Source organism: Grus americana, chromosome 15 (assembly GCF_028858705.1).
Source record: "Grus americana isolate bGruAme1 chromosome 15, bGruAme1.mat, whole genome shotgun sequence".
In the NCBI taxonomy this organism is placed as follows: Eukaryota; Metazoa; Chordata; class Aves; order Gruiformes; family Gruidae; genus Grus; species Grus americana.
In genome coordinates, this window is record NC_072866.1 from 16031191 (window position 1) to 16057999 (window position 26809).

The following is a 26809-nucleotide window of genomic DNA, read 5'->3' on the forward strand; positions in this document are numbered from 1 at the left end:
CTGCTAGCTGAGGAAATACTACCATGATATGTGTGCACGTGTGATACGCCACCAATGGTAAGAAACTATTTTGTTTTCTTTTTTTAATGTAGATAGAATCTAATCATTATTTTCCACTGCAAAGCAACTCGGTGACTTAGCGACAGCTACTGTTTAACTTGGGTTGTTGTTGTCCCCTAACAAGATGGTACAGAACTGTCTTTCAGAGTGATCGCGAATAAATCAATCTGGTTACTTTTAAATATATTTGAGAATATTTATTAGACTTCTTGACAATAGCTGATTCTGGAAAATGGGCGGTTTTGCTGGCTTTAAAATGACAGAAAATTATGTCTCACTGTTAGAGGTGTCATGGAGCTGGTGCGTTAGAAAGGAGATGAAAACATGATTGTCTTATTGTTTAAAATCTTCTTAAAGTGTGCAATGCTCTTGAACCATGTTTCGGGGGGAGGGGGATAATCCAGAGCAGTACAAAATCCTTCTTTCCTCCTTAAAGCAAGAAATAACCTTGAACTCCCCAAGTTTCAAACAGTGGCAGTGTCTCAGCCCTGGGCGGTGGGTTGCTGCTTGGCTGGGGTTTTTCACCAAAATATTTTTAGTATGTGGGTTAATGTAACAAAATGCCCAAAAGCTTTTCATCTCCTGGGGAGAATATAATTCATAATGGTCAGGGAAGGTGTAAATAAGAACACAAGGCTAAACAAAGCTTCTGCCCAGATGCTGCCACTACTTTGTCTCCGGGCCAGGTAAAGATCTGTCCTACAGGAGATGCGGTGCATGGTGCTCTGGTTGGGAAAGGAGAGCAGCTGGCTTGTAGCCGTACCCCCAGTGCTGCAGGTCTTGCTACCTGCCAGAGACGGCCACCAAATGCAGCAGTGGCTGCCCTGACTCAATTGCATCGCCCTGAATGCTTTTGCTCCCGTGTGGGGAAGCCTGCCCTGCAGCTGCTGGCCTTACCGGCACCCCAAGCCGCCTCTGGAAATTTTGGCCAAGCAAGATGTAGATGAAGGGGTTCAGACAACTGTTGGCATAACCCAGGCTGATAGCCACGTTGTAGGTGTAGTAGAAAGGGAGGGTGGGGTGAGTCATGGCGAGCTGGGCCAGTTGCAGGATGTGGAAAGGTGCCCAGCAAACGAAGAAGGCCGCGCAAATAGCAATTGCCGTACGGGTCAGTTTTTTTGTTCGCGCCCCGGTGCATCTTCGGCTCATCAGCACTTCTGAGCATCTGGCCATCTTCAGCAGGATCCTCCTGTAGGCTACCGTGATGAGGGCAAAAGGGATGGCAAAGACCAGGAAGAATTGGTAGAGAGTGTACCAATAAATGTCCCTCTGGGGGTCTGGCAGGCGAATCCCACAGCCTAGTAGACCTCCAGGCAAAGGGATGAGCTGAGCGTACATCCACACAGGTGTAATGCTGAGGAAGGAAAGGGCCCAGAGCACACAGATGACGAGGATTGCCACAGGGCGCTTCCTGAAGCGAGAGGAGGTGAAGGGGTAGACGGTGGCCAGGTAGCGGTCGATGGACATAGCGGTGAGGATGTAGGTGCTGGTGAACTGGCTGTTGGCATCCAGGGCAGTGATGATTGTGCACATTGTCCCCCCAAAGTGCCAGGCTCCGTTCCCCAGCAGCTGGTGGATGAGGAAGGGCATGCCCAGGAGGAAGAACAGGTCCACCGTGGAGAGGCTGATGATGAAGATATCTGGGACACTACAGCTAGGGCCAGATTTCTTTAAGACTGTGCAGATAACCAGGCTGTTACCGACAATGCCCAACAGGCAGATAATGCCAAACAGGGTGGGCATGATGAAGCTGCCATAGCTCATCCTGCTGGGGTCACCTGCAGAGACAAGTGTAGGCAGGGAAGAGTCAGCTGTGCCAGGACCACCGGTGAGGACATGCCTCCGGCTTCTCGTGGACAGTGAGTGCTCTGAATGCAAACAATAGCAGATTTCTCAAGCACATGTAAGATGAAGAAGGGCTTTTTGCATGCGGTAGTGTCTAACCACACACAGGCACTTTCTCAGCAGCTTTCACAAATGTATATATTAAAGCATGTGTCTAATCAAATGTGCATACACCCGCTCTTCCCTTCATATGTATGAACACAAACACATATTAACAATAGAATGAAAGAGCACCAGCGTGTATATCATTCCATATATGTGCATGGAGATGCTTTCAAAGGCACACGTATATAATGAATATATGTTTCAATAGATATATTAATATATCTCTGATACATATGTATCTGATACATATGTTGCTCAACAGTATGGATATTAATATTCATATTCAGGCTTTATTCAAAACCATGTCACATAAGTGATTTTTTTCTCCCCCCCTGCCTACACCTATTGCAGTTTACACACTAATGTATATTTTCACTTACCTGTTTATTGTACTTACCAGGCAGAGAAAAGTTTTGAGCAGCCTTGGAGCTGTTGGGGATGCAGCTGGTCAAGCTCTCGGTGTGATTTGTTTCAAAATCCATCCTTCAGGAAAAACTAGTCCCCATCAGCAGCTTGAAGATGTTAGTGTTTCCTGTTGAAAGAATAAGGGTTGCCGATCCCTTGGAGATCTGCGGGGCTGCTCAGAAAGCCACCGCTCTCAGCATCAGCAGAGGCTGTTAACGCAGGTTTAAAAGCGGCTCCTGCTCCCCGCACCACCACCAGGCAGAAGTGACACCGAGGTGTAAGGAGGCAGCGCCTGTCCCCAGGCTGGCAGCAGAGTGCTGGAAATACGCTTGCAGGGAGAGCAGAATTTCCTTTTAGTGCTGGAGGCAGTGAATCAGGATCCACTGGTGGACAAAGCCAAGAACTTGTGCTCTGGAGAGGCAAATGGGACCTGGAAGTAAATAAAATCTGCTAAATAAAGCAATGGGTAGCCAGCACTGAGAGCACGTTTTGCTTTTAGGGTCTAATTGAGTATAAATATCTCAGTACAATTCTGCAAACAATCATCTTAACCTAAAGTCAAGTTTGCAGCAAGATTTGCAAGTGTAGATTGGGGTTAATCTCTTTAGATTCTGAAGCAATATCATCCTAAATTGAAAGGCATGAGCTGCCTGAGGAAGTGTGTGGAAATCTGGTATTTTCTGGCTATGCCTGATAAGTTGCAACAGATGATAAACAGCAGCATTACTTCCCTCCTGCGACGTACTTTCTCCATTTCAATTCCTTTTGAGGTCTCAAGCGCAGTAATAAAGTTATATATGTTTCATTCTAGGCAGACGATAGAAGAGAATAGGAGATAAACAAGGGATTTATTTTCATGGTGTGTTTGAAATTACAGCAGTTTGGTAGATAAAACAGGCAAAACACTGGAAACATTAAATGAATGAGGTGGTGAGCGTGTTGTAATGAAGTTGCACTAATCTCTGCCTTATTTCCCTTTATAACCATTAGTCTGCTCTTAGCAGCCAGGAAACTCCTAGATTGAAGGCATTAGTGCCTAAGAAAAGTAAGATCTGGAAAGTAAGATTGGACTGAAACTGTGTCCTGATGATGAGGGCTGGCGGTTTGGTGAAAGGCAGGAAGGATTCTGTAATCACTAGAATGCTATTTCAAGGCTGACTTTTGGCTAGCCTGAAGGATTTCTAGCACTTAGGAATAGTTATTTCAGTACCTCACAGCTCTTAAAAGCATTTTAAGATGTCCATTTGCACAAGGGATAATATATGCCATTTACCAGCCGGTGCAAAACGCCTCCTTCACCCCAATGCCCCCAGCATACTACCTAGTTGGGAGTGTCGTCATTTGCAAACACCAGTATCTTTCAGTTTTTTGCAGTCCAGTGAATGCACTGGGGAATTTGCTTTTAGGTTGCGTTACCTACAGCTGCGATGTGCATCACTAGGCAGCACCACACAGTAGTTAAGAACAGCATTTTATTTTTCTCCCCACTGAACTCACCTGCTGTAACTGACAGCAGCTGCAATTTTGATCCTGAAGTGGGGATAGCAGCAATGTAAAAAAAAAAAAAAAAATTACATATATTCATGTTAAATCTTTGCTCCAGCTTTTAAATGGATTTCTCAAGGCTGTATGTCATGTAAACAGTATCACAGCACTAGATTTTCTTACAAGGAAAGTACTTTTCCTGGATTTTTTGGTGTGGTTTTTTTTTCCCCCCTCCTACCACTTGTATACTACTATCAACTGGAAGTTAAAAAAAGTAATTCTGGTTGGGATAAAGCTTTGAAGCACCTGAGAAACCAAACATTTTATCTACTTAGTAAATTATGAAAGAAATCTCCTGTTATAGTCTCTTTTCTGTAAATCCTTCACATTTAACTAGTAAATACCACAGCCCCTTCTAACTGGCATCAGGTCCTGCAGACAGTAATGCAGAGTAGGGCTAAGGATGGTTTCACTCTACTGGGGCCAGCTTATCACTACAGCTGAAAATGTTACCGCCAATACTCTGTGGAACACATTATGGCCCAAACAGCATGTTGGTTCATGCAAAACTGGAGTATTACACTAATTTACTCCTTAAGATTCTGCATTTCCTTCACCGGCATAAGAAGGGGAGTAATCTCATGTAATACAAGCTGTCTGCAGTTCATAGCTCAGCCATACTGGCCAGCTAAAATACTTTAATTGTGGAGAAAGATTCAGCTCCAAATGTAGCCTTCCTAGAAGCAGATCTGGAACACCTGTTTTTACTGTAGAATAAACAGAATAACAAGACAACATGGTTAAACAAACAGCACTTTATTAAACTAATATAGTTAGATACTTTATTAATGCTTAGAAATATTAAAGCATTTGCAAAAATGAAGAAAGTTTAAATAATATACAAGGAGTTACAACTGAGAAAGAAACCAGGGCATTTAAATACCTAAACAAACATGACAAAAAGCAAGACCTAGTTGCATACCATTGATGGGATGAGGCAATGAGAACAAGGAAAATATCCCTTCAGAATGTTGCAACATCTAAAGGTATATAAAAAGCTTATCCCATAACTTATGATAAAACCCAATTTTCCTCTTATAATAAAGCATTAGCATGGTATGCTCATACTATTTTAACAAAGGCTGTTAAGGCTTAAAAATATTTTTTAACATTCAAAAAACATTTCTGGTGTTCTGAGCTTTGACACTTACGTATCAAAATGACCAACTGCTGCATACAGATTTCAACCGGTAGTACATCCAGAACTCCAGTACCAAATGGGAAGTCAAACACCTACCTACCCTTTCTTTCACCTAATTGTCACCGACTTAACAGTAGCTGTTATTATTACATCCCTTTACCAAATGCTGTGGAACATTCCATTATGCACATAGACTTAATATTGCAATGCACTGCTGCTTAATGGTAATTCTTAATATGAGTTTTACAGTGACAATGTAAGGTGCACATTGATTTTTTTTTTTTTCAGTTCCCATAAGGAGTGCACAAAGGTTGAATGCTCAACGAGTAAACAATTACATTGCAAAGGTCAGAGTAGTACAGTAAGTGCCTACGAAGGAAGTGTGGAGAAACCCACTTATTCATTCTTTCCATTATTGGCAGAAAGATCTAAGACAGAAGGACTCTTCTGTGGCAAACTTCCATTAACTTCTTGCTTCATCTGACCCCTGTATACAGGAGAAAAGAATGGGTTTACAATCTGTTCTTCCCCAAGATTATTGTCTTTTAATGTTTTTGCTCAAAAAAGCTGAGCAACGCGAGCTGTAAACCTGTCTGAGGCTCCTGGAACATCCATGGCTGGTCTACCAGAGCTTTTCTCAAAAGACATAGGAACACAGAAAGAGCAGATGTTATCTGTTTTAACGCCAAAGCTGTAAGTCAATATGACTGGTCTGTAGGTTGGGTTGTGTATTCAGATATGCTATGGAAAAAAAAAAAGAAGTATTTTCTGGAATCAGTGGGCAACATTATGGACGTGGCAGCACGCACTAGAAGAGTGGTACAGAGCCCTGGAACAAATGCAAGCACACAGGGCCTCACACCGTGGTCATCCTGATGGCATCGTGGGCTCGACAGGCAGTTTTGTGTGTCCTTGACAGCTGTGCAAGAAGCACAGATGTGATGAAGGGACAAACTGAGGAAGTCCAGGAGGGAGCAGCCGTCATTTTTTCCTTTCTCTTCCCAATGCTTAAGGAGCGATTACCACTATTCATCCCCGGTAGATATGTGAGCAGGCAATAGGTGGCACTCCAGCACAACCTGCTGTGCCTCTGACTCCCAGCCAGATAGAAGAATCACAGAATCGCTTTGGTTGGAAAAGACCTTTGGTAAAAGCACGGCTAAGGTGATGCTGACTGAAATGGGCCTCCCAGCCTAAAGTATCACCGGGAGACGTGACTGGTAGGCAGCTCATGTGCAGCATCCAGCAAAACCTGTAATTTCTATTGTGGCCACACTGTCCCTTTTAAGGGCCCCCCGGTCTATCCCAAATCTACAACTAATTTTGGTCCATTACAAATGCAGGTAAGCAGAGATAGCTGGGTCATCATGCAGAAAGAACTGCAAAAGGTTCATCCTCTAAGCACAGTCTAATTTGGACTATGCTTTAACAACATTTGAAGCAACAAATATTCTGAGTGAGACAACGTTATATTTTATTGCTTGATGTCATGTTAGCACATGCACATTTAAAGACTATTTCCATTTCCTCTTTCCTAAATAGGAAAGAGGGCATGTATTAACTCCCATTAAAATATATACTAACGACTAGACATTTATATGCTGCACAATAAGCCACCAGGGTAGCCAGAGATGCTCCAGCATTCAAGAAACATTTGTTAAACTAAGCAACAGTGGCTCACTTAGAATAAATGAAGTAATCAATAGCACAGTTGCAGAGTTTGAAATCCAAGTGTGGGTCAAGACATCAGTACTCACCTTGAAGCATACCAGTAGTTGACCAGAGACGAAAGAACGATGTAACAAACACTCAGTACCCCAGAAACTCCCAGTGAAAGCGCACCCAGGCCACACAGCACACAAAGGAGGGTTATGCCACCTATGGCTATTACAACACCTAATAAAAGAAAAACAGTTTGTTATTTAAACAAGTTTATATACAAGTAAATTAGAAAAGCTGACATTCTATCACAACCCCAAATTTAAACCATTTGGGAAAACAGTCTGCAATCAACTAGCTAGCTGCTATAAAAGCTAGGCATGGTCAAGATAACTGGTTTAGCCAGATCCTGGTAGCTGGGATTAGAAAGGGAAACAGAATTTCCCCTATACAGACTACAGTTAATCAGATTACTATTCTTGCATTAAGAGTTTCACTACTGCTGAGACCTGAGAACTCCACACAGAAATCCTCAATTGCTTGAACTGGAAACTCCAGAAGGAAGAAGAAAAAGAAGGAAGAGATGTCATGCCTTAAAAGGGAATAAGTAAATACATGCATGCATGCATACAATACCTTCCATAACTATCACACCGATACAGGCCATTATGGCTGTTGTAACAACAAAAATCAGGAAAAATGCAACGGGAATAGCAGACACTGCAATAAACATCAGGAGTGACAAGGCAACAAAAGGGTGGTCATCTAAATACTGGCCAACACGAGAATTCATAAATGCAACAACCTGTGGATGAAAGAAAAACATTTCAGATTTTGCTTTTATCTCTTGTTGTAGATAACTTTTAAAGGTCAAGTCTGCAGCTGGAACAGAGGGCAGCTGTTGCCTCTATATTTCAAAAGCATGAGGACTTATCGCAAATTTAGATAACTGCATAGCAAATACAATTCTACCAATAACAGACATGTTTTTCTTGGATTCCATTCTCACACAAATTTAAAAACAAACCCCAAACCCTGAAAACAAGTAAAAAACCAATCACAGTTTAGCTGCATGGATTTCAGTGGGGTCTCAACAGCTATGATTCTGATCTAGAGAATCTAGAGAATCTTAACTGCATTTGTTAAGAAAAAAAAATGCTCTAACATTTAAAAATTACGATAACTTTTCTTTTTTTCCATACCTCAGTAATATCTGCAACCTGCTCATTTGTTGAGCGTAAGTACAGTGCAGGCATATCTGTATCAGTAAGTTGTCAGGAATTTAATTATAATGTTACTGGTAGGAAAAAAAATTAATCCTTTTTACAGAGGCAGTCATACCTGTCTTAGAAAACTTTCCCTTCCCTTAAGGAAATATGTATTGTAGCTTTAGTTCTTTTTATAGCAGCACAACCATTTCACTAAAATGCCATTCTACTATTTCAAATGGTTATAGCAGTAAAACACAGAAATGCAGAATAGGCTTTCCTTTTTCTTGATTGCTGAAGGTGTGGGAGGACAGTCCTTCCCATAGGCTCCTCAGTGTTCACTTAAAAAAGGGAGTGCCAATTTTCTCAAAAAAAAAGTTTTGAAGTTGCATTTAAATAAATTGGGGTGTGATATTCCAAGAGTTATGAAAGGAGTATCTTTCTAAATACATAAAATTATAATCCAGACCCACATTTGAGTTGCTGTGGATGGACTGCACCACGGAGTGCCACTGCTTCTGTAGCTCTTGCATTTCTTTAGACATGTTGTAATCCTCAGCCACGATCTTGGATCTTCTGAACAACCAACCAGTTCTCACTCAGCCATCCAATTTTTCCTTAAAATTAAGATACCATTAGTAACAGGCTCATGCAGATGTTTTGTGAAAATGAAATTTTTCTTTTGCAAAAACAGAGAATGTGGATTTCAGATTTTAATGTGATCCAGAGTCTGAACCATGACTCTTAACAGAAATACACCTCATGTAGAGGGTTGGTGCCTGAAAACTCTTCTGAACCTCCCAAAGCCAAGTATCAAGACACAAGGTGACTCTCACCTCCTTCCTTTATAGCATTAACCCCGTATTTAACCGTGAGGGTGTTGAATTACGATTAAAAAGGTCAATTCTAACTACTGGCACGGACAATTTATGGCTACTGGGGCTGGAAACTTGTAACGCATTAATGAGACTTGTTTTTGTGAGTAGCCTCATGTTTAGATGTGAAACCATACCCTGTACAGCTTCAAAATGCTGCATATAAAGGCAAAATGCTTTCAAACCCTCTAATTGTGACAGTTTAAAGATGACATCCACTCAAAAATCTCCCTTCCCCCACGAAAATTTAATCTGTTGTTGCTAGGGAGACCCTTACCAGGGGAAGAGTAAAAGATGCAGTTTCCTGCTTGTAAATCTAAATAGTCACCGTGTCAATATTACTATTTTATACTCGGCCTAGATACACAGTCCCGCCTTTTGTTGACACAGTATTTTCATACAGCAGCGTCTGACTTTGGTTCCTAGCAGCCCTGGCGAGGACGCGGACCGGGGGTCCACCCCCGCCGAGAACGCTCCCTCCGAGCCCCAACGTTACCTTCAGCACAGCACCACCCCCTCCGGCCCCCACCACCCACTTAAAATCGAGGTCCGGAGCCGGTTCATCGCACCTCGCCGTACCCTCACTGCCACACGGACAGCGCCGAGGCGCGCTGCCGCTACCCGCGGCCGTTGCCCTTAAAGCGGGTCCCCGGGCGGCTCAACGGCAGCGACCGGGCCGCCACCTCGGCCTCCCCCGACCTGTAGCGCCGGGGCACAGCGCGGGTCTCCCCGCTAGGCTCCGCACCAAGCGGGCGGAGGCCACGGTGGGCTGAGGGGGCCCCGCCGCGGGTCTCACGGCTGGCGGCCGGGAGGGCCCCGTCGCAGCGGGCGGGGGGCACTGCCCGCCCAAGGTGAGGGAGGTAACGGAGGAACAGTTCCCGCTCCTGCGAGGCTCCGCCGCGCTGCCGACGCCGGCCCTCCCGTTAAGACCGAGCTGCGGCCAGGGCTGACAGGCCGCTCCGCGGTCTCCGGTCAGGCGGAACGGGGCGGTGCCGCTCCCCGCCCGCCCTCCGCCGATCCGGGGCCGTCCCTCTCACCTGCGGCTGCTGCCCGCCGGGCCGCAGCCCCTCTCGGCGGCTCGCCCTCCCGCCCTCCGGATGCAACGCCCGGCGCGGCCCGGGCTGGGCCTGCCGGGGCTGAGGGAAGCGCCGCCGCCCTCCCGCCGCTGTCTCCTCCCCGCGGGGGCCGGCGGCGCGGCGGGCAGGGCCGGGCGCTTGGGGAGGTTACAGAGGGGCGAGGGCCGGGGCAGGGCCACTGGTGGCGGGGCAGAGGCACCGCAGTGAGGTGTTTAGCGAAGAGAGGGCTCGGAAGGTTTCTACAGACCGCCTGGGGCTCTAGGGGCTTTTATTGATTCCCCTTTGGGCCCTTTCACGTCCCCCTTCCTGTCCTGCCTTTCACTCCCCGGGCCCGGCCTCAGCCGCTCAGGTCTGGGCGCCCTCAGGGCGTTGTCCCAGGCCTTTGTATGGCTTTAGCACAGATAGCCTTGAGCTTTTTGGAATTAAGTATAGAAAATGAGGATATCTGCGATAGCCGCGCAGTTCCTCCCTGTGGGATGTGTGGGTGTGCAGGGGTACCCTCAGCCCCCAGGGCTGGGGCAGGAGCAGCGGTGGGGGGCATTGGGCACCGCAGTGCTGCCCGCTTCGCTTCTGAGCTGCACCTCACGGCTCCGTGTGCCAGAAATTGCTCAGATACGTGTCTGTAATCCCAGCAGCCCCAGCTGGAGGGGTAGCTGCCGTTGGAGTGGGAGGCTATGAAGGCAGCTTTCAGTGAACTGTGACTGTTGAGGCAGTCACGCCGTGTGGGGGAGTGGGACGGCAGCTGTGAAGCACTTCAGCTGGCGTAACCACCTTCCTTGTCTCTGTTGCATGTTCCCACATGTTTTCACCCCATCGTGCTGCCTCCACGGGTGTTTGGGTGGCCATGTGGCAAACCTGCTCAGGGAGGTGCTCCACCAGATGAATAATTACTTTGAGAATTCAGTTGGGTTTTCAGCAAGATCAGTGCATCCACTTGTGCTGGCATTACAAAGCGCTGTGCTGAGCGGCAGGGGGTTGGCAGGCGGATGGGACTGTTCATCTCAGACATGATGCTCGGTGAGGTGTGTTGCACTACGATTTGGCCCGGCTGCTTTCCAGAGCCATCGTGACAGTGTTACATGCGAGCGCGAACCTTCAGTCAATTCCTGGGCTTTTGGTACATAGAGTTTTTCATGATGTAAATTACAGTCAGAAATCAGTAAAATATTCATGTTTCTCATGACCGCTTTAATAATTCTTTTTTGATTGGTGCCACCCATGCGAGTATTGCAAAACTGAACATTAATGGTTTCATGATTATATTTTAAAGACAAGAAAATATATAATATGTTTAATTTGGAGTGTGCCAGTCTTACAATGCAAAGAGGTTTTTCTAAAGTGTGGGGTTTTTAACCTATTAGCCTGTCAGAGCTCTGTGTCTTTGAGGTGCTGATTTCAATGAGCTCTGCAGATATAATGGTCTGGGTAAACAGAGGATGTAAAAGGAGAAATTTGGACCACGGGCTCTAAAAGCCCAACACAAGATACCTGCAAGAAGAGGCTGGTGAGGGCAAGTTTATTTTCCTTGAACTGTTAGTGCTTATATCTGGTATTATTAAAGTGCACAGTGTATTGGTATTCCGAGTAGACTTATGTATTTAAAGTTAAATTTCAATTTGTTGATTTTAGATCTTTTTTATTTTTAAAGTGAGCATAGGGAAACTCTAACTGGTAGAATTATAGTGTGACAGAATCCAGTCATAATGGCACTATAAAGTTTAATGCCTCCCCGAGTTTAGAAGTATATTGGAGATTTAAAAATTGGCTGTTTTCAAAATATGCCGTAGCTGCGGTTTTGGAGATAGTCTTGTACATCTTAGTAAATTATTTTCCTGCTATGCATAATTATTTCTTCTGCTAAAAATTCACATACAATCACTTTCTATGTAAAATAACTTCTTTTAATGTTTCCCAAGCAGCACAAGTAATTTATTTAACTTTAAAGGACATGCATATAAAAGCATCTGAGTTGGTGTGCGCTGAGGAATAATAGTTACCATAACTGTTGCTTAATTGAGCTTGTCCTCATGCCAGCGTCAGCTCGAATTAGCAGGAAAATACTCATGTTGCAAACCAGCACTGAAGTATTTGGAGAGTTACCGCACACACTAGCTGAGCAATCGCCAGCTCCGGTTCTCTACCCCACTTTTGGCTTGTGTTTAAAGAGCAGCTTAGTTTATGGTAGGAACTTTCACGTATGGCCAGGCAGGAACAATGTTCCATTTGCATTTGTTGTTAGGTCAAGACACAAGGAAAACAGTGCTGTTAAATCAGGGATATCGGCCATTCTCACAGTTTAGAGAAAATTGGATGAAAAATAGCATCCAAAGATGTTGGGAAAGTTAAAATGGAAGGTTTGATGTGTTGGCAGGACACGTATAAGGCCTCTCTTGAGGGTTGGTATAAGGAAACTGCGCTACATCTCATGTCAGATGGTAATAATTCCCGTTTGTGAAGAAATTTGATGGGAGGGCTTTTTCAGGACATGGTGACGACTGTGAGTGGGAGGCAAATGCAAACAAGCAGACTTAGAGGAATTGGGAGTACAAGTATCCCACCTGCTGTCTTTGGATCTACAGAGAGTTTCATTCTGAAGGGTGGAAAAGTGGTGGAGAAGTTCGGGTTCAAGATTTTGAATCTTTAATTTTTTTTTTCCTAGTTCTTCTTAAGAAAATTTGGGTTTATATAGCCTTTATTGTTCTGGAAGCTCTCCTGCTGTGTGCAGTGTTTTCATACAAATGTTAGAATCTCTCAGATATCTTAGGACTACATTTTTAGTCTCTTTCGGAGGTAAAATGAACCTGTGCAGTTGCTCCTTGCTTCCAGAACCAAATCTCCCTGACCACAGCTTGGCGCAACACTGCATTGAAAGGGACTGTTTTCTTTCCGCTTGGGGAGAAGAGGGAGGAGGAAATTCCTGTCTCCAAGCTCCAGCTATGCTGTAACTGGGGCAACAAAGCTGAGGACTGAAAGGCAGAGTGTCAGAGAAGTTCACCAAGCTGGAACAGGCAGAGGGACTGGTAACAAGGGCGTCTGCAGGTAGTACCTGCTCTTACCCTGCTCACACATGCACTCTGTGGATGTGTAAGGCATGCTGAGCATCTCTCTCTTTCTCTTTTCCCATTCCTTTTGATGCGTGCTTATTTCTCACGGCAATTAATGTGTGGCTCCGTCTGCTGTAAAGCACAATTAAGGGCCCAGAGTCCCTGGGACATTAGAAGAGAACAGGCAGTGGGAAGGAAACTGGTTTTGGAGAAAACAGAAAGAGCAGAGTGGAAAAAATCTTGTTTGAAAGACATCTGGAGAGAGTTAGAAAGATTAAGGTGAAAAGTGAGCTTGAAGAGGAATGGAGAAAAAGAGAGCTTGTGGTTTGGAGGGGAAGAAAGCTTAGTGCTATAAACAAGAAAGAAGGGAGCTGAGGGAGAGATTTTTCTTCTTCCTGGCAGTTGGGATAGGAAGCTGATTGTTTTGACACCTTGTGCAGTACCTGAAATGAGTCTCATTCTTTCCCAGTGCATGTAATGACTGGGATGCTTATATTGAGGAGGAGGACCAAAAACTTCTAAGCAAGCAAAAAACCAAAGCAAAATGAAGCCAACACAGAGCCCAAGGCTCCTGAGGGTAAGTTCTTTCTGCAGTGACTGTGAAAGATCGATAACTTTTTCAAAACTTTAGATGAAAGCCGCTGTTGCTGGTGACTATTGGTTTGACATTGGACGAACTCTTATTTGAAGACACTCGTTCTTGTTGAATATTCTTTGGACCTAAGCTTTTATAATATACTTATTAAGAATTCCTTTGCTCAAGTATTTAACTTTTTGAAAGGTTAGGTGGCATATAAATCAAGAGTTGCTTTACAATGAACAATAGCTTTCTTAATAACTCTTGTACCTTTAAGAATGAACAAATCTTCTAATAAACTGCATGGCTTATTCATTTTTGAGTACCCTAAGGCCCAATCATTTAGTCATTAATCAAGAACTATTCACGCTGTCTTTAGTGAAATATGCCTGGCAGTGATAATGTCTTGATTTCTATGTGTCTGTGTGCAGGCATGCTGGGGAATACCAAGGAGATAAATCAGATCAGTCCTTTCTCAAATTTTATTTCTAAATGGGCTCCACTTTGATACTGAGGAGGGCACAATTTTGTCTGCTGGAAAACTAGGTTTGGGCAGCATAGTTTTCCAGTCATATCAGAAAGCAATAACAATTTGCTAAAAATGTATTAAAATTTTTGTAAAAAAAGATTATATATTATTCAAACATAATTGTATTAGGTAACAGCTTCTGCTTTCATGGTGATTTAATTCACTGGCGTTCGGATACCACATACTTCCACCTCCTTTTCTGGTAGTGTCACTATGTATTTGAGAATTTGTTCCTTGTGAATCTCCTAAACAAATTTGATTTAGGAAACTCAGAGCAGACTAGGGGTGAGGTTTTGGCCTATACTAAGGAAAGTTGCCTTTCAAAAACATCTGAAAACACTGTGAGGCTAAATAATTCTGAGAAAATAACCTCAGAGAACTTTGTATGGAGTCCTGGAAGGCCACCTCACCTTGAGGAGGATGGAACATAGTCTTAAGACATATTAGGTATTCTGACATTTGTATTAAAACACTTTGCAGAATCCTTGTGAGCAATCTGTTCTTCCGGTGGCATCCTGGCAAAATAGCTTCTGGAACTGGGTCGGTGTAGACATGAAAAAATCTAACAGTTTTTGTCTCCCCAGTGATACCCTGCATTTCTGTTCTGCAGTTCACACAACTTGGACTGTTTCACTGTCAATTGGGCAGTCTGGTAGGCTTTAATATTTTAATATCCAGTGTTTATACCATTAAAAACCCCACACAATGTGGAGTTTTTAGTATGACTAAAAATATATAAAACAATTTGAATTGTTTTCAGTGATATAAAAATGTTGTGGGGTTTTTTTATCTGATAGTTATTGGTGATTAGAAGCTTTATCAAATGACTGCAAAGAACAGTGCCATCTGAAAACCTGTTTTGCTGAGGAACCCACTCCACAGGATGTCCGTTTCCTTAAAATTAGAACAGTTGCAATACATCATTTTCAATGAAAACTGAAAGTTTTTGTTCTTTCTGAATGAATCTTTTTCAAAACAGTGTATTTCATAAATGTCTTTGAAGTTGTTTTTCATTTCTCTCTAGTCACAAAATGATTCTGTGTATAACATGAGTCATGCAAAGCGGTTACCGGAGTTACCGCCCCTACCTGCTTCTGCTTCAGCTGCACCTTCAGAATTGTATCAGGTATGTGCTCTCTGCCCTTGTGTCAGGGTATACATTAAATTACATGTGCTGGCATGACTTTAGGCATCATGTATTGCCAGGCCTTTAGGCAGATGAAGTGAAGATAGGAAAAACTGTTTAAATTACTAAGTTAAAATACTAAGCAGTTTGTCAAGTACTTCATTAGAGCTGGTCTTATTTAGAAAAGTGTTGTTACAACTTCTATTATGATTTGGATATTAAACCTTGGCAGTTTAAATCTGTTTTTTACATTTATAGTTAATTATTTGCTGTTTAATTTTGGATTAAATATTTTAAGTTTCTGCAGAAGGAAGCAAATAATAAAAATATTTTTCTTCCAAAGAAACTGTGATTTCCCCCTCCCCTCCAATACCTCATGGCAGAGCACAACAAAAAAAAAAAAGTTATACTGCTTTCCAAAACCAGCTGAGAGCTTGACAGGTGCAGCATTGATCAGAATGGATAGCTTGTACAGCTGCACAACTCCAGCCTAGGCTGTGTGACACAGGTAAAAATTATGTATGACAACACTTAGGGGGAGGAAGAAGAGAGGGCTGGCTTTCCCTGCCATACGTGCCTCCAGTTGCTCATTTGGTTCATTTGTATCAGCAATTCAGTTCATCTAAGATGTTTTTCTTTTGAAAGATACTGTTTGTGAAGAAATTGAAGTAGTTTCTGAGGGAAAAATGGGTTATTTTGGATTTTGTTTGAAAACAGGAAATTTTAAGTGAAACGTATACTTTAAAATAATGATTAAAAAGTGAAAATTATTCAATGAGGATTTACATAAAAATCTTTTCTTTTCATCCAAAAATCAGTTGGACTTCTGGGGATGTGTTAAGGGCTTATATAAGACATGGGAGCTGATTTAGCCAGTCCTGAATTTTTTGTGTCGCGTAAGCAATAGATTTTTGCCAGGTGACTTACTTTCTTGTCCAGAAACAGCTGTTCCTCTCTCACCAGCTTTTTGCCCCAGGGATTCCCAGTGGTATCACCATCAGCAAGGCACCTGCTCTGCGCCCAGGAAGTTGTTCTTCCTGGTGGGGAAGAAAGAATATAGTTTACAAAGCGGGCTTAAGTAAGAGAGGAAATGGGAATTCCGAGTTGATGCTGACTTCAGCAGTTCCTAAAGATACAGGATGACTTTCTGTGGAAAATCTCCGAATCTGTGAATTATTTTTAATTCTTCTATCAGTTTGTCCCCCAAAACTGTAATTCAGGGACCTATGTACCTGTCTAGTGTGTGTGGTGGAAGAAATTGAACTGAAAAGATTCTATGAACTTTCAGAAGCTAATTTAAGGAGTATGATTGCAGCGGTAGTGTGAATGACGTTTTCTTTGCTGATAAGAGTAGCCCTGTCAGTCAGAAGAAAATACAAGGGAGATGTAATAATCTTGCATTAGCCTGTATTTCAGATTGATAAAATGTATTGTTGTTCTCACTAAAGCTCATGATAGACTAAAAAAGATAATTCATAGCTGCATCTGTAGGTTAAATGAAAAGAAGCCGGTTTGTGCTTTAGTATGCTGTCCTCTCAGAGGTCATAAAATTCTGAGAAATCGAGCTTAACCACAGCTCCTAAGGGAGAGGCAAGTGGAGTGAGGGAACCAAAGATGGGAGATCATGCATGTGATTCGAAGCCTTTTTTGAGAATGATCTAAAACTGATGATGATAATGCTGCATTGTAAAGAGGAAGAAATGGGTAATAGGGATAGGGTTGTGTTACTCCAATGAAGTAAAAAATGATTAAACAAGATGTAATACAGAAACAAGCTAAATATGAATTACGTCTAAGAGCTTCCATGGTATGAAGTCCATTCATGATTCTGTCATCTTATGTGTGTTTTCTCTCTGAGGGTATCTTGATAAGAAACATACTTCTTGATCCCACGCCCCTTGTGCCTGTGAGCTATCTCATTAAAGTTTAGACATCAGGACTGATGACAAGCCAAACGAGATACCAGGTGACCTGAGAAAATGTGGAATGAACAGGCAGAAGAAATCTATTACAAATCCTGTATTGATGTGGGAGAGAGAGAAAGATGAGGGCTGAATTTATTAACTTCTATTATTGTTCAACTATTACAAGGATTGAGTGTTAAAAGTAGACAGGTCATTAACACAGGCTTGAGGAATAAGAATTTTCTAAATTTAAGCAAATGTAAGGAGAAGCAGCGAGATGGAGATGTGGGGGAGTAGGGAGTACTAGACAATGTACTAATGCCTTCTCTTATTTATAAAAAGACCTTGATTATGCAAAAAAAAATGCACAAGTACTCCTACTGAAGCATTGTGTAAAATTATTCTTATACATGTGTGGTACATCAGCATCTAAAAAAAGATTGGTGGTGAAATGACTCTAAGTCAGACTTATGTATTTGCTTTTTATACTAATTGATCTTTAACCCTGTTCTAGCTCTAAAAAGACTCTTTAAATTACTGTGCTGTGTAAAACTTTTGCTTTATTTTCCAATTTCAGCTTGTCCTTAAGAGCAGCTGTTATCCTCCTTTGATGCAACGAGCATCATGGACTTTGGCAGCTCCATTCAAAGAACAGAGTTACTACCGAAACCTAAGTGACTCCATAGCCAATAACTACACTCTTACTGCACAGGATTTAAAATTGAAAAATGTGCACAGATTCAAGTCCTCTTCAGTGACAGGGACATCACTGAGGTCAGCAGATCAGAGATCAGCCTCTCCGCGTATCCATATTTGAGTGTGTTTATAAGTTTAGCCTTGCTTATTCTATACATTTTTATCTCTACTTGCTTATCTGTTAAAGCATCATCTCTGGAAAAATCACTTATCCCTAGTAAAAGCTTACAAACTTAGCACCTCAGGGTCAGTATAGATAATTTTCCAAAATCATGCATAACTTTAATAAAGGTAAGTCCAGTTTCTGAATAATTAGTTAGGTTCGTCCCTCCAAATAATCACACGCAATTATTTGAAGGGAATTGTGTGAAAAGCAGAAAATGAACAAAATATAAGTTTGCTTGTATTAGTGCTGGGAGTAAAAGTTAGTTCCACCAGGAAAACAGAAACAAATTGAGTGTGTACCTCTGTTATGCTCATATTCATAAACCTTGCATAGCAACACAAGATGGGGGACAGGCATTAAGATGTTTACTTGAGGATCAAATGCAAGTTGCTTAATGCACTGTTTTTGTCTAAACCATGTAATTGACATATTTGTTAGTAAACTGGCCAGACATACGTAAATCTTACAATCTGAGATATTAGATGCTGTTGATTCAATATGAGATTGTGATATAAAGCAAATAAGGTTAAGAGTTGTAATACTCTTGCTACTTAAGTCTACCAATATGTGTATATCAAACTTTTTACAAAGACAAGCTGTTTGGGCTTTGAGTATCTTACCACTTGCAGGTGTCAAATTAATTCCGTTGTTACTTAGTCTGAAAATTCCAAAGTGAGTAAGTTGTTAATGAGCTTTATTCCCTAATTATCTAGTTAAATGTCCTCTGTTTCAAGGTTAAGACATTCATAAACCATGCCTGCGAATATACTCATCCTGCATTGTTGCTTTGCTTCCCTGAAGTGTTAGAAATTGTTTTATTTCCCTGGAATAGATAAGACATAATAGCTTCAACATCTGCTTAGACCCCTGTATGCCATTTAAGAATAGTTTGGTTTTGATCATTGGGTCTCTTTAACAGTTTCTTTACCATACACCTGATTCTTCTATTCCATGTACTTCTCCAGTACATGGGTGGGATGTGGGAAGCAGGTCATGGTACTTTTGTTGGTGAAAAGGCATGATGTATTAATTTTGTTAAAAGACCTATTTATTTGTACTCTGAAAAGCACATGGTAATAGTTTGCACTTCTTGGATTTTTCATGTGCAGTATGTTTGGTGGAACTATACATCTTATAGAAGTGCTTTTGTATTCAAAATTGAAAGTCCCAGTGCAGAAAATGTGGTTTGTACAGGGAGGTAAGTAAGCACTGAAGTCTTAAGCATGAGCTGAATGCTTTCCTGAAGTTAGTTTATAGTCCCTGGATCAGCAAGATTATTTAACACATAATTTTAATGTCTTTCTAAATGTTAAGTCAAAACTAAAGGTTTCTTTCTGACATTGTAGTTTTCTGTTATTTCATTATCTGATTAATTGACTTAGCTCTGTTTTTCACCAATCTGAAACAGTGTATTATTTGAAAACTATTCTTGTATGTGATTTTCTTAACTGATGCTTAAAGCTTCAAAAGAATTTGATCCTTCTAGGAAAAAGCTCAAACGTACACAAAGAAGTCAATGGAATTCTGATAGGTAATGTCCTGTAATGTTACAAAGATATAGATGATTACAATCAGTCTAGATATCTGAGTTGTGATTTAATATTTCTTCTTACTTGCCTGCTATGTGAAGCATCCAAGCATGAAATGTTAAGTCTCTACAAAAAAAAAAGTATGTGCATCAAGACTGAAATTCCACAGTGTGCTAAGTGAGCAATTTCAGTGTTAGGCATGCTAAATGAAAGGTCTTGCTCTCATGGTTACTGACTTGGGAACCCAGAGTTTAGTTAATAGAGATTGTAGAAATGAAGTGTCTCAGTTTTGCTCTGAGTGTTTAAGTGCTCTGTAATGCTTCTAGAGTTGTGTCAAATTGGGTGCTCTGCTGTAGTGAATGTAAATCTTCTTTGTGCTTGTGTTCTTCATCTGTAAAACAAGGAAATAGTCCTCTCTGGAAATGCTATGCCAGTAAGTTTCTTACTCCTTCTTGAGATAACATGGTGATGAGTACTATAAAAAAGACAAAAGGGATATTTAAATTCTCTTCAACTAAGAACTTGATAATGTGAAGTAAATCAGGTATAGAGCGGCAGCTTGTTGGCTGAGTATTGTCCATCCTGAGCAGTGTGGACAAAGGCCCTATAGAAAACAGAATATAATCATGAAAATGAAGTCTGTAGTGTAATATTTATGCAAAGGAGCCAATTTGAACTTTTGGCTCACATCATTGTTAAAATTTTGGTAAGGTAATCACCTGAAAATAGGTGGAGATCCTGGGCAACCTAAATAATAGTGCTGGTAGGTCTGACTCTGGTAGAATTGCTTATAAATTACTGCCTGTCTCAGTGATACTGCTCAGTTGTGAGGTTTACATGGTTGGATTCTTTCTGTTAAAGTAGTATGCTATGTTATACAATTGTACTGCGGTTTTTGATGAGTAATTGAAATACTTTATAGATCGTACTTGTCTCCAGTGCAGTGTAAGTGGTTTATATAATGCTTGTCATTTGTCCATATTGATTTAGGAATCCATTACAGGTTCTTTAGTCACTAAACTTGTGTTCTTCCTTTTTTTTTTTTTTTCTTCAGAGGTACACCAACTTTGTTAAATGGTTTGGATCCCATTTCACTGTGTGCACCTGCTCACATGCCAGAATTACATGTCATACATTACTCAGACAACCAGCCGTTGACCCCAGAAGAACAATTTGTTGTCATGCACTTACATGAGAAGGAGACAAGTAAGCAAGAAAAGTCACCTTCAAGAAGTGATATAGAGGTATTTATATAATTTGTTTTTAAGATAAAAGTAGCAGCAGTAATCATCTGCAATATATATCTGTAAACTGTTTACTTAAAAGTAGTTAAAAGAAGGCAGTACGTGAGGTTTAGAAGATGTAAATATTCAATATAGCAAACTGCTGTTAAATATTGTCAACTCCTTTTCCATTTGTTCTGTTTCTAGTTACTCAGTCTGATTTTTGTTCTAATGGGTTTGCAAGTAGAAGTATCTTCCCAAATTCTTAACCTCTCAAATTGTTGGCTAGTACTTCAGAGATCAGTAATTTAATATGCTGTACTCAGTTCTATTGGCATGTCTGCTTACATCAAAACAGATGGAAGTATTGTAAAAACGTCAGACATCGGCAGTGCTTTAAAAAGAACTAAGAGATAGATAGCCAAAATCCATTATATTCAAACACCTTTCAATTGTGGAAAAGGTTCAAGTGATAGAAAAGCTAAAAATATTTTATAGTAATTATTTGTCAGAAAATTCATACAATAAGCATAATCTTTTTAACATTTTTTAGCGGTACTGTTACTACATATATAACGGAGTGCAGGAAGACATGCTGGCACCTCAGGATAAGGAAGTGATGAACGTAATTTTAAAGCATATTCCAACTCACATTCTTGCTAACCCAGACCTGGAGAATTTTCTTGCAAGTTTAAAAGAAGAGATTAAGGCAGACTATCATATCAGCCTCATGAAAGCCATTGGTAAGACTCAAAATCTCTTGGCAATTCAGAGTATGAAGACATTTATTGCACTTTAAAAGCAAGTCTGCATTCTATTCTTAGCACCCATGGAGAATTCCTTTGGGGTCAGTAGAACTGCAGTAGATACGTGAGAGAATATAATCTGTGATCATGCTACATAACATTCCAGTTTCAACAAATATCTATTTACTAAACCCTACATCCCATCACTTAAATACAGTAATTTCCAAGTTTGATAGCTGTGTGTGCATAGAACCGTTTTGTCCCTACTTAGACAATTTCCCATTCCTAATTTGAATCCAAGACTCATTCAAAATGTGTAATTCTGCATCATCTCATCAGATGTATAAAGAGAGGGTTGATCAAATGGTGGTGGACAAGGAGTAATCATCTTAATTTGTAGCAAAAGAAATCAGATAAGAAATTAGAAAGGTATTGTGGCTATAAAGATGGTGAAGCACTGCAGCAGATTCTTCATTGATGAATGTGCTTTGATTCATTGATGAATGATGCTTTGAAGTCCATGATAGATGAGTATCTGTCAGCAGCGGTCTAAGTAGATTTGATCCTGATGTGGGGAGAGGGTAAACTAGGCTATTTTAATGGATACTTCCCAGACTATCTTTTTTGTTATTCTGCAGTAAGTCAGTGATATCCATTTACAGCCAAATTTATCTGTCTCATAGCCTCAGAGAAGTCAGATGTTACACTGGGATCATGTCACAAGTTCAAAGAATTTCATTTAAGACATTACAGGATTAAGGAAAATTAGATGATACATTAATATACGTGATTACACTGCTCATGTTCAACAAATAGAAGATCATTGTATATAAATAAATACAAAAGAATGGCATAATCCTTGAAATTCAGTAATGCCCATCTGAAAGTGAATGTGAAAGGGTCAGTTTTGTAGAATAGGAGATTTTTTAGTTTGCTTTCCAGTAGTCTTCACAGTTCTCTTGGGTTTTCCACATGTGAAATAATTCCTTTCAATTTTCTTAAATATGTTGACCAGTAAGTAGGTGTGGCCTGTCATTCATGGCAGCATAAAAAGGAGAGATTGAACAGTTTTCACTCTGCCTTCAGTAGTCTCTGACATCTTTCTAAGTACCCTTTAATTTGCCTTCTAGCAATGTCACAATTTTAGTGTTTGCATTGCCTTTTTGTGGTAATGCTAATGTCAACAAGGGGTAGTGAGTCTGCTTCCCAGCTTTTGTTAATCTCATATGGAATGGGCCGTTGGTCGGAACTGGTAGCACATGAGTTTTGGCATGTAGCCGATCATAGATCAGCCCTTTGAATGTCCTGTCCTTCCCAGATGCAACAGGTGATTCATAAGATTTCTGTGTTTCACAAGCATTAAAGGAGCCTTCTAAAAATCATCCTTGAAAGGGAGATATTTCCACCCCTGGTTTATGGATGAGGAAGTGAAGCACGAAATAAATGTGCTTCAACAGGAAAGATAGAATGAAAAGCCGTTTCTCCTGCCTCCCATTTTTTAGAACCAGGACCAATTCTTGTTTTCTTTTTCTGAAATAATTTTATAGCCAAATTGTTAATTTGATTATTGGGCTGTATTTCATCCTAAAAACATGCAAGTAACTATATGACAGTGTATAAGTTTTAAATGTGTAGAATTCTACAACTTCCTGAACTGTGGAGATACTCTGTTTTCATATATAGGTTTTGACTATACCTGCAGTCTCACCATGATATATATGATTTATTCTAGTTGATTACATCTTGATGGATCCAGCTGAGAGAGAGAGACTGTTTATTGGAAGTACGCCACGCCCTTTTCCCCAGAGAGTTGTCCGTGCACCAGTCCCATGGCACAGCTCCTGTGAGGAAGTGAAAAGCTGGAATGAAAGGAATCTATTCATAGTGAATCCGTTGATGCCCACTTTGCAACAGCTCTGGCTTTCTCAGTAAGATGTCTTGTTCGTAGGATCTTAATTAAATTGAGAATGTTTTTGTTGTATGGCTTCGTTACAGAGTGCATCTGCTGACTTCTCTACACGTGCTGCAGAGATCCTGGGGGAGCCAGCAGAGAGAAAGTGGCAAAATCTGTTCTGTTTATTAAAGATTTTTTTGTCCCTGAGCCTGTAAGAATTTCAACATAAAATGATTGTTTACTGCAGACTCGGCATGCAAGCATGAACATGTTTTACATGTCCACAGTGAAGAACGGATAACTTTGTGCTATGAAAAGATCATCCTCTTTGTTAGAAGATGTTATGCCTAAATTAAGGTTCAATGCTCAAGTAAATAGTGATTTGGAATTCTCGTCTTGATTCCTGAAATTAACAAAATTAACTCTTAAAATTGAGTCTTTTTCAAATGTCTGTAGTTGGAAGTTGTTCTGGGGACTTTTGAAAATTGAGATATGTTTTCTTACAAAGTTAAATATGATAGTAATCCTGAGAACTGTTTTTGCATTTAAGTAACATTTGCAGGACTTTAAGCTCTTGTATGTTACAGACTGTGATACGTACCATACTGATGAAATTTTATTTTTTTCTCCACAGGGTAGCCAGGATAGGTACTTATTAATGTGGAATAGCAGCAGTAGGTGTCATTCTGTATGTTGTTTAATGCCTGGAGACATTAATGAATCTAGGAAGAGGACAAGAAATTATTCTGACCATTTTAGCAAAAAATTAACACAATTTTAAATGTAACAAGTACAAAATGAAATTTGTGAAGCCTTTTATGCTTGCCAATAGCAAAAAAACCCTTTAGAAGTGCACTTGTTGGACAGCTTAGCAATGAAGTGATACGCATCAATGAAATTATAATATTGGTGTTTATAAATATGTGAGACCTTCCTGACTGTATTTATTTTTTTTTTAAACAGAATTCCATAAAATATCTACTATTATTTCTTTTACTTCCATAGGTATAGTCATCTAAGGTTTGTTCGCACTGAAGAAATGCAGCAGTTGCCACTGTTGCCTACGGAATTTGAGGAGGTCGTTCGAAGGCACTGTGTGGAAGCCCACAATATTCTTCAGAACAAGTCAGTGCCAACTGTACTAACAGTAGATAAATAGAGTATCTGAGGGTCTGATTTACCTGAAGCTCCCTTTTTAAAACAGATCTTGGACTGAGATGGCACTAGTTCCAACCACAAAGCTGCCAAAACAAAGGGGAAAATAGTGGAAAGGTGTAAACATCTGGATGCTGAAAGACCTATAGAAACCGCAGGAGTGCTTGCAAATGGGAATAAACTGGCTATGAATAAGTGTAGACTGGAAATGAGAAGCTTTCTAACCATGAGAGGATTGGAGTCTAAATCTATAAAAATGGTGACAGAGAACCTAACTTTTAATTATGGAAATTGATCAATTTAAGAAAGAGATTATAGGAGGTAATAGCCCATGATATTAGGTGACTGCATTCTGCCACCTGAGATCTCTTCCAGACTCAAGTTTCCTATTTAATGCTAATAATGTGATATTGTCATTAGTATTTTATCTATTAATATTAATTTAAACTAATAGTAGGGGCCTATTGTAAAAAGAAGCCTGAGCTGAAAAACTCAGGTTTCCTCTTAAGTCCCCGTAGGTTTAGTTTTGTTTGCCATCTAGTTAACAATTCTCTGCTAGCCCTTTGAATTTTGCTCATTCTTTGGGTAACTTCTGAGCTTAAATTTCATTGCAAGGAGCAAAGTAAGATGAATAAGCTTTTGAAAACTTTTTCTCCATATTATTTCATTGTAGGTGGATCCCAACTTGTGCATCCATTTTCCTTGATCAAAAAAAGAAATGGCTTCATTTTGCTCCTGAAAGTGACTCTGATTCTTCTCAGCGAGTTGAAAGCTATTTTCATTCGGTGGCAACTCTAATGTCGTTACAATTACGTGAGATGGTTGTTAATTCCTTAGAAGATCTTTTTGCATTTTTTATGATCCACAAGGTATATGCTGTGAAGTATTTTTCCGTATCTGTAGTTTTCAGATAACAATTCATATAGCCATAAAATGTTATGCTCTTTGAGGGCTAAAATATTCCAGATAGCTCTTGCCTCCATAAAAAAAAATCTGGATCCTTCAAGAGTTGTGCATACTTAGTGGAATTTTGTTTGCATGGTCAAGAGCTGCTCACTTCAATAATCATTTGCGGGCCTAGGGTTACAACTAGCAGTTTAAAGGAGTTTTCAACTCTGTCTTGAGTCAGTCTGTATTTTTTTAATTTATTTTTTGTTCTATATTTCTCGGCTTTAAACCAGACAAAACACTTAAATGTGTTTTTGTGAATAATCCCCTTTGAAGTTAAAAGTGTGCATAGTCATGCATGTAATCCTTTGCAGAGGTAATTTATGTATGCGGTGTCCCTGTCTCTACCAAATAAGTGCCCTGTATTATTTCAAGTAATGCACATAATTATAATAAGCATTACACCATGAGAGTTTTTACCACTGTTTTGGCTACGATAAAATTGCCTCTTAGTGGAAATGAGTTCTTTAAATGATAAGACAAAGTGAAACATTTAAACAGAATAAATGTGGCAGGTTAAATACTGCATTGCAGCCAGAGGATCACAATACAATATGCTGTCAAATTTAGGCTTAGCCTTACATTTGGGTGATGATGGTGTTGCTGATGGTTGGAGGTTTTCTTAGGTTTGTCTTGTTGGTTGGTTTGCGTTTTGGCTTGTTTGTTTGTTTGTTTTTGTGTGTTGGTGTTGTGGTTTTTTAAAATCATTATGGCATCTACAATTAGGAGTCTAGTCATGGATTAGGACTCTATTACTGTAAAGGCAATTTGGAGGTAGGGCAGTTCTTACTAACCATACAAGGCAATTAAAAAACCAGGATCTTGTATTTGATTTTAGATTTTATTTCTGATAGGCATTTTGGGTATTTTTTTTATTTGTACGGTAATTAGTGCTTTACTTCTGTTACTTAAGGGAAAATCAAGGCAATTAGGCTTAAATCCAGTTTCCTAATTCCAACTTGTACAGATTCATTTAGGAGGTGGCACCTTAAAATGTTGTGTACTGGGGCATCAGTGTTTTCAGTACAAATCAGGGACAAAGATCCCATTGCTGCTGTGTAGTTAAGAGATTTTGGGGAGTTTGAACCTTTTAAAAATTATCATAGTTATAGCTGGTTTCTTTGGCATGTACAATTTTCATTCTTTTCCCCAAGGATGGAAGTGATTTTACAGAACCGTACCAAGAAATGCAGTTCTTTGTACCTCAGGTACTAACAGTCAAACTCAGTGTGGAAGAACCCAGTATTGTCTTTGAGCCACCTTTGAAAGAATGTTGGGATTTAATCAGTCATTGCTTCAGGGAGATCCTGCACAGTGCTGAGGAACTTCCAAAGGTACCGCATAAGTTATAGC

General features: G+C 40.4%; 3 protein-coding genes across 4 annotated transcripts in view; 1 reads left to right on the top strand and 2 right to left on the bottom strand.

Moving 5' to 3' along the window:
* Positions 1-389: 389 nt before the first annotated feature.
* On the bottom strand, positions 390-2587 carry LOC129213478 (melanin-concentrating hormone receptor 1-like). The gene is made up of 2 exons (XM_054843582.1): positions 2408-2587; positions 390-1928 (listed from the first exon to the last, which is right to left on the bottom strand). Exons 1-2 carry the CDS (start codon positions 2490-2492, stop codon positions 844-846), a joined length of 1170 nt encoding a protein of 389 aa, XP_054699557.1. The 5' UTR covers positions 2493-2587; the 3' UTR covers positions 390-843.
* A 2113-nt stretch (positions 2588-4700) lies between these two features.
* LDAF1 (lipid droplet assembly factor 1) lies at positions 4701-10033 on the bottom strand. Of its 2 annotated transcripts, none has more exons than XM_054843583.1 (5): positions 9881-10033; positions 8442-8585; positions 7397-7565; positions 6859-6997; positions 4701-5588 (listed from the first exon to the last, which is right to left on the bottom strand). In XM_054843583.1, the coding sequence occupies exons 2-5, from the start codon at positions 8511-8513 to the stop codon at positions 5498-5500; spliced, it is 471 nt and encodes a 156-aa protein (XP_054699558.1). In that variant the 5' UTR covers positions 8514-8585; positions 9881-10033; the 3' UTR covers positions 4701-5497. The 2 variants fall into 2 exon arrangements, with proteins under 2 accessions (XP_054699558.1, XP_054699559.1); XM_054843584.1 differs by lacking the exon at positions 9881-10033 and adding an exon at positions 9413-9771.
* Positions 10034-10829: 796 nt separating this feature from the next.
* The window catches only part of DNAH3 (dynein axonemal heavy chain 3), a 63984-nt gene continuing 48004 nt past the window's right edge, over positions 10830-26809 (top strand). The window contains exons 1-11 of the mRNA XM_054842854.1: positions 10830-11036; positions 13433-13540; positions 15094-15195; positions 17677-17902; positions 19423-19492; positions 20545-20734; positions 21267-21456; positions 23192-23387; positions 24359-24478; positions 25182-25377; positions 26611-26790. Coding sequence (XP_054698829.1) covers positions 13508-13540; positions 15094-15195; positions 17677-17902; positions 19423-19492; positions 20545-20734; positions 21267-21456; positions 23192-23387; positions 24359-24478; positions 25182-25377; positions 26611-26790 — 1503 coding nt within the window. The 5' untranslated portion in view covers positions 10830-11036; positions 13433-13507. The remainder of the gene's footprint in view (positions 11037-13432; positions 13541-15093; positions 15196-17676; positions 17903-19422; positions 19493-20544; positions 20735-21266; positions 21457-23191; positions 23388-24358; positions 24479-25181; positions 25378-26610; positions 26791-26809) is intronic.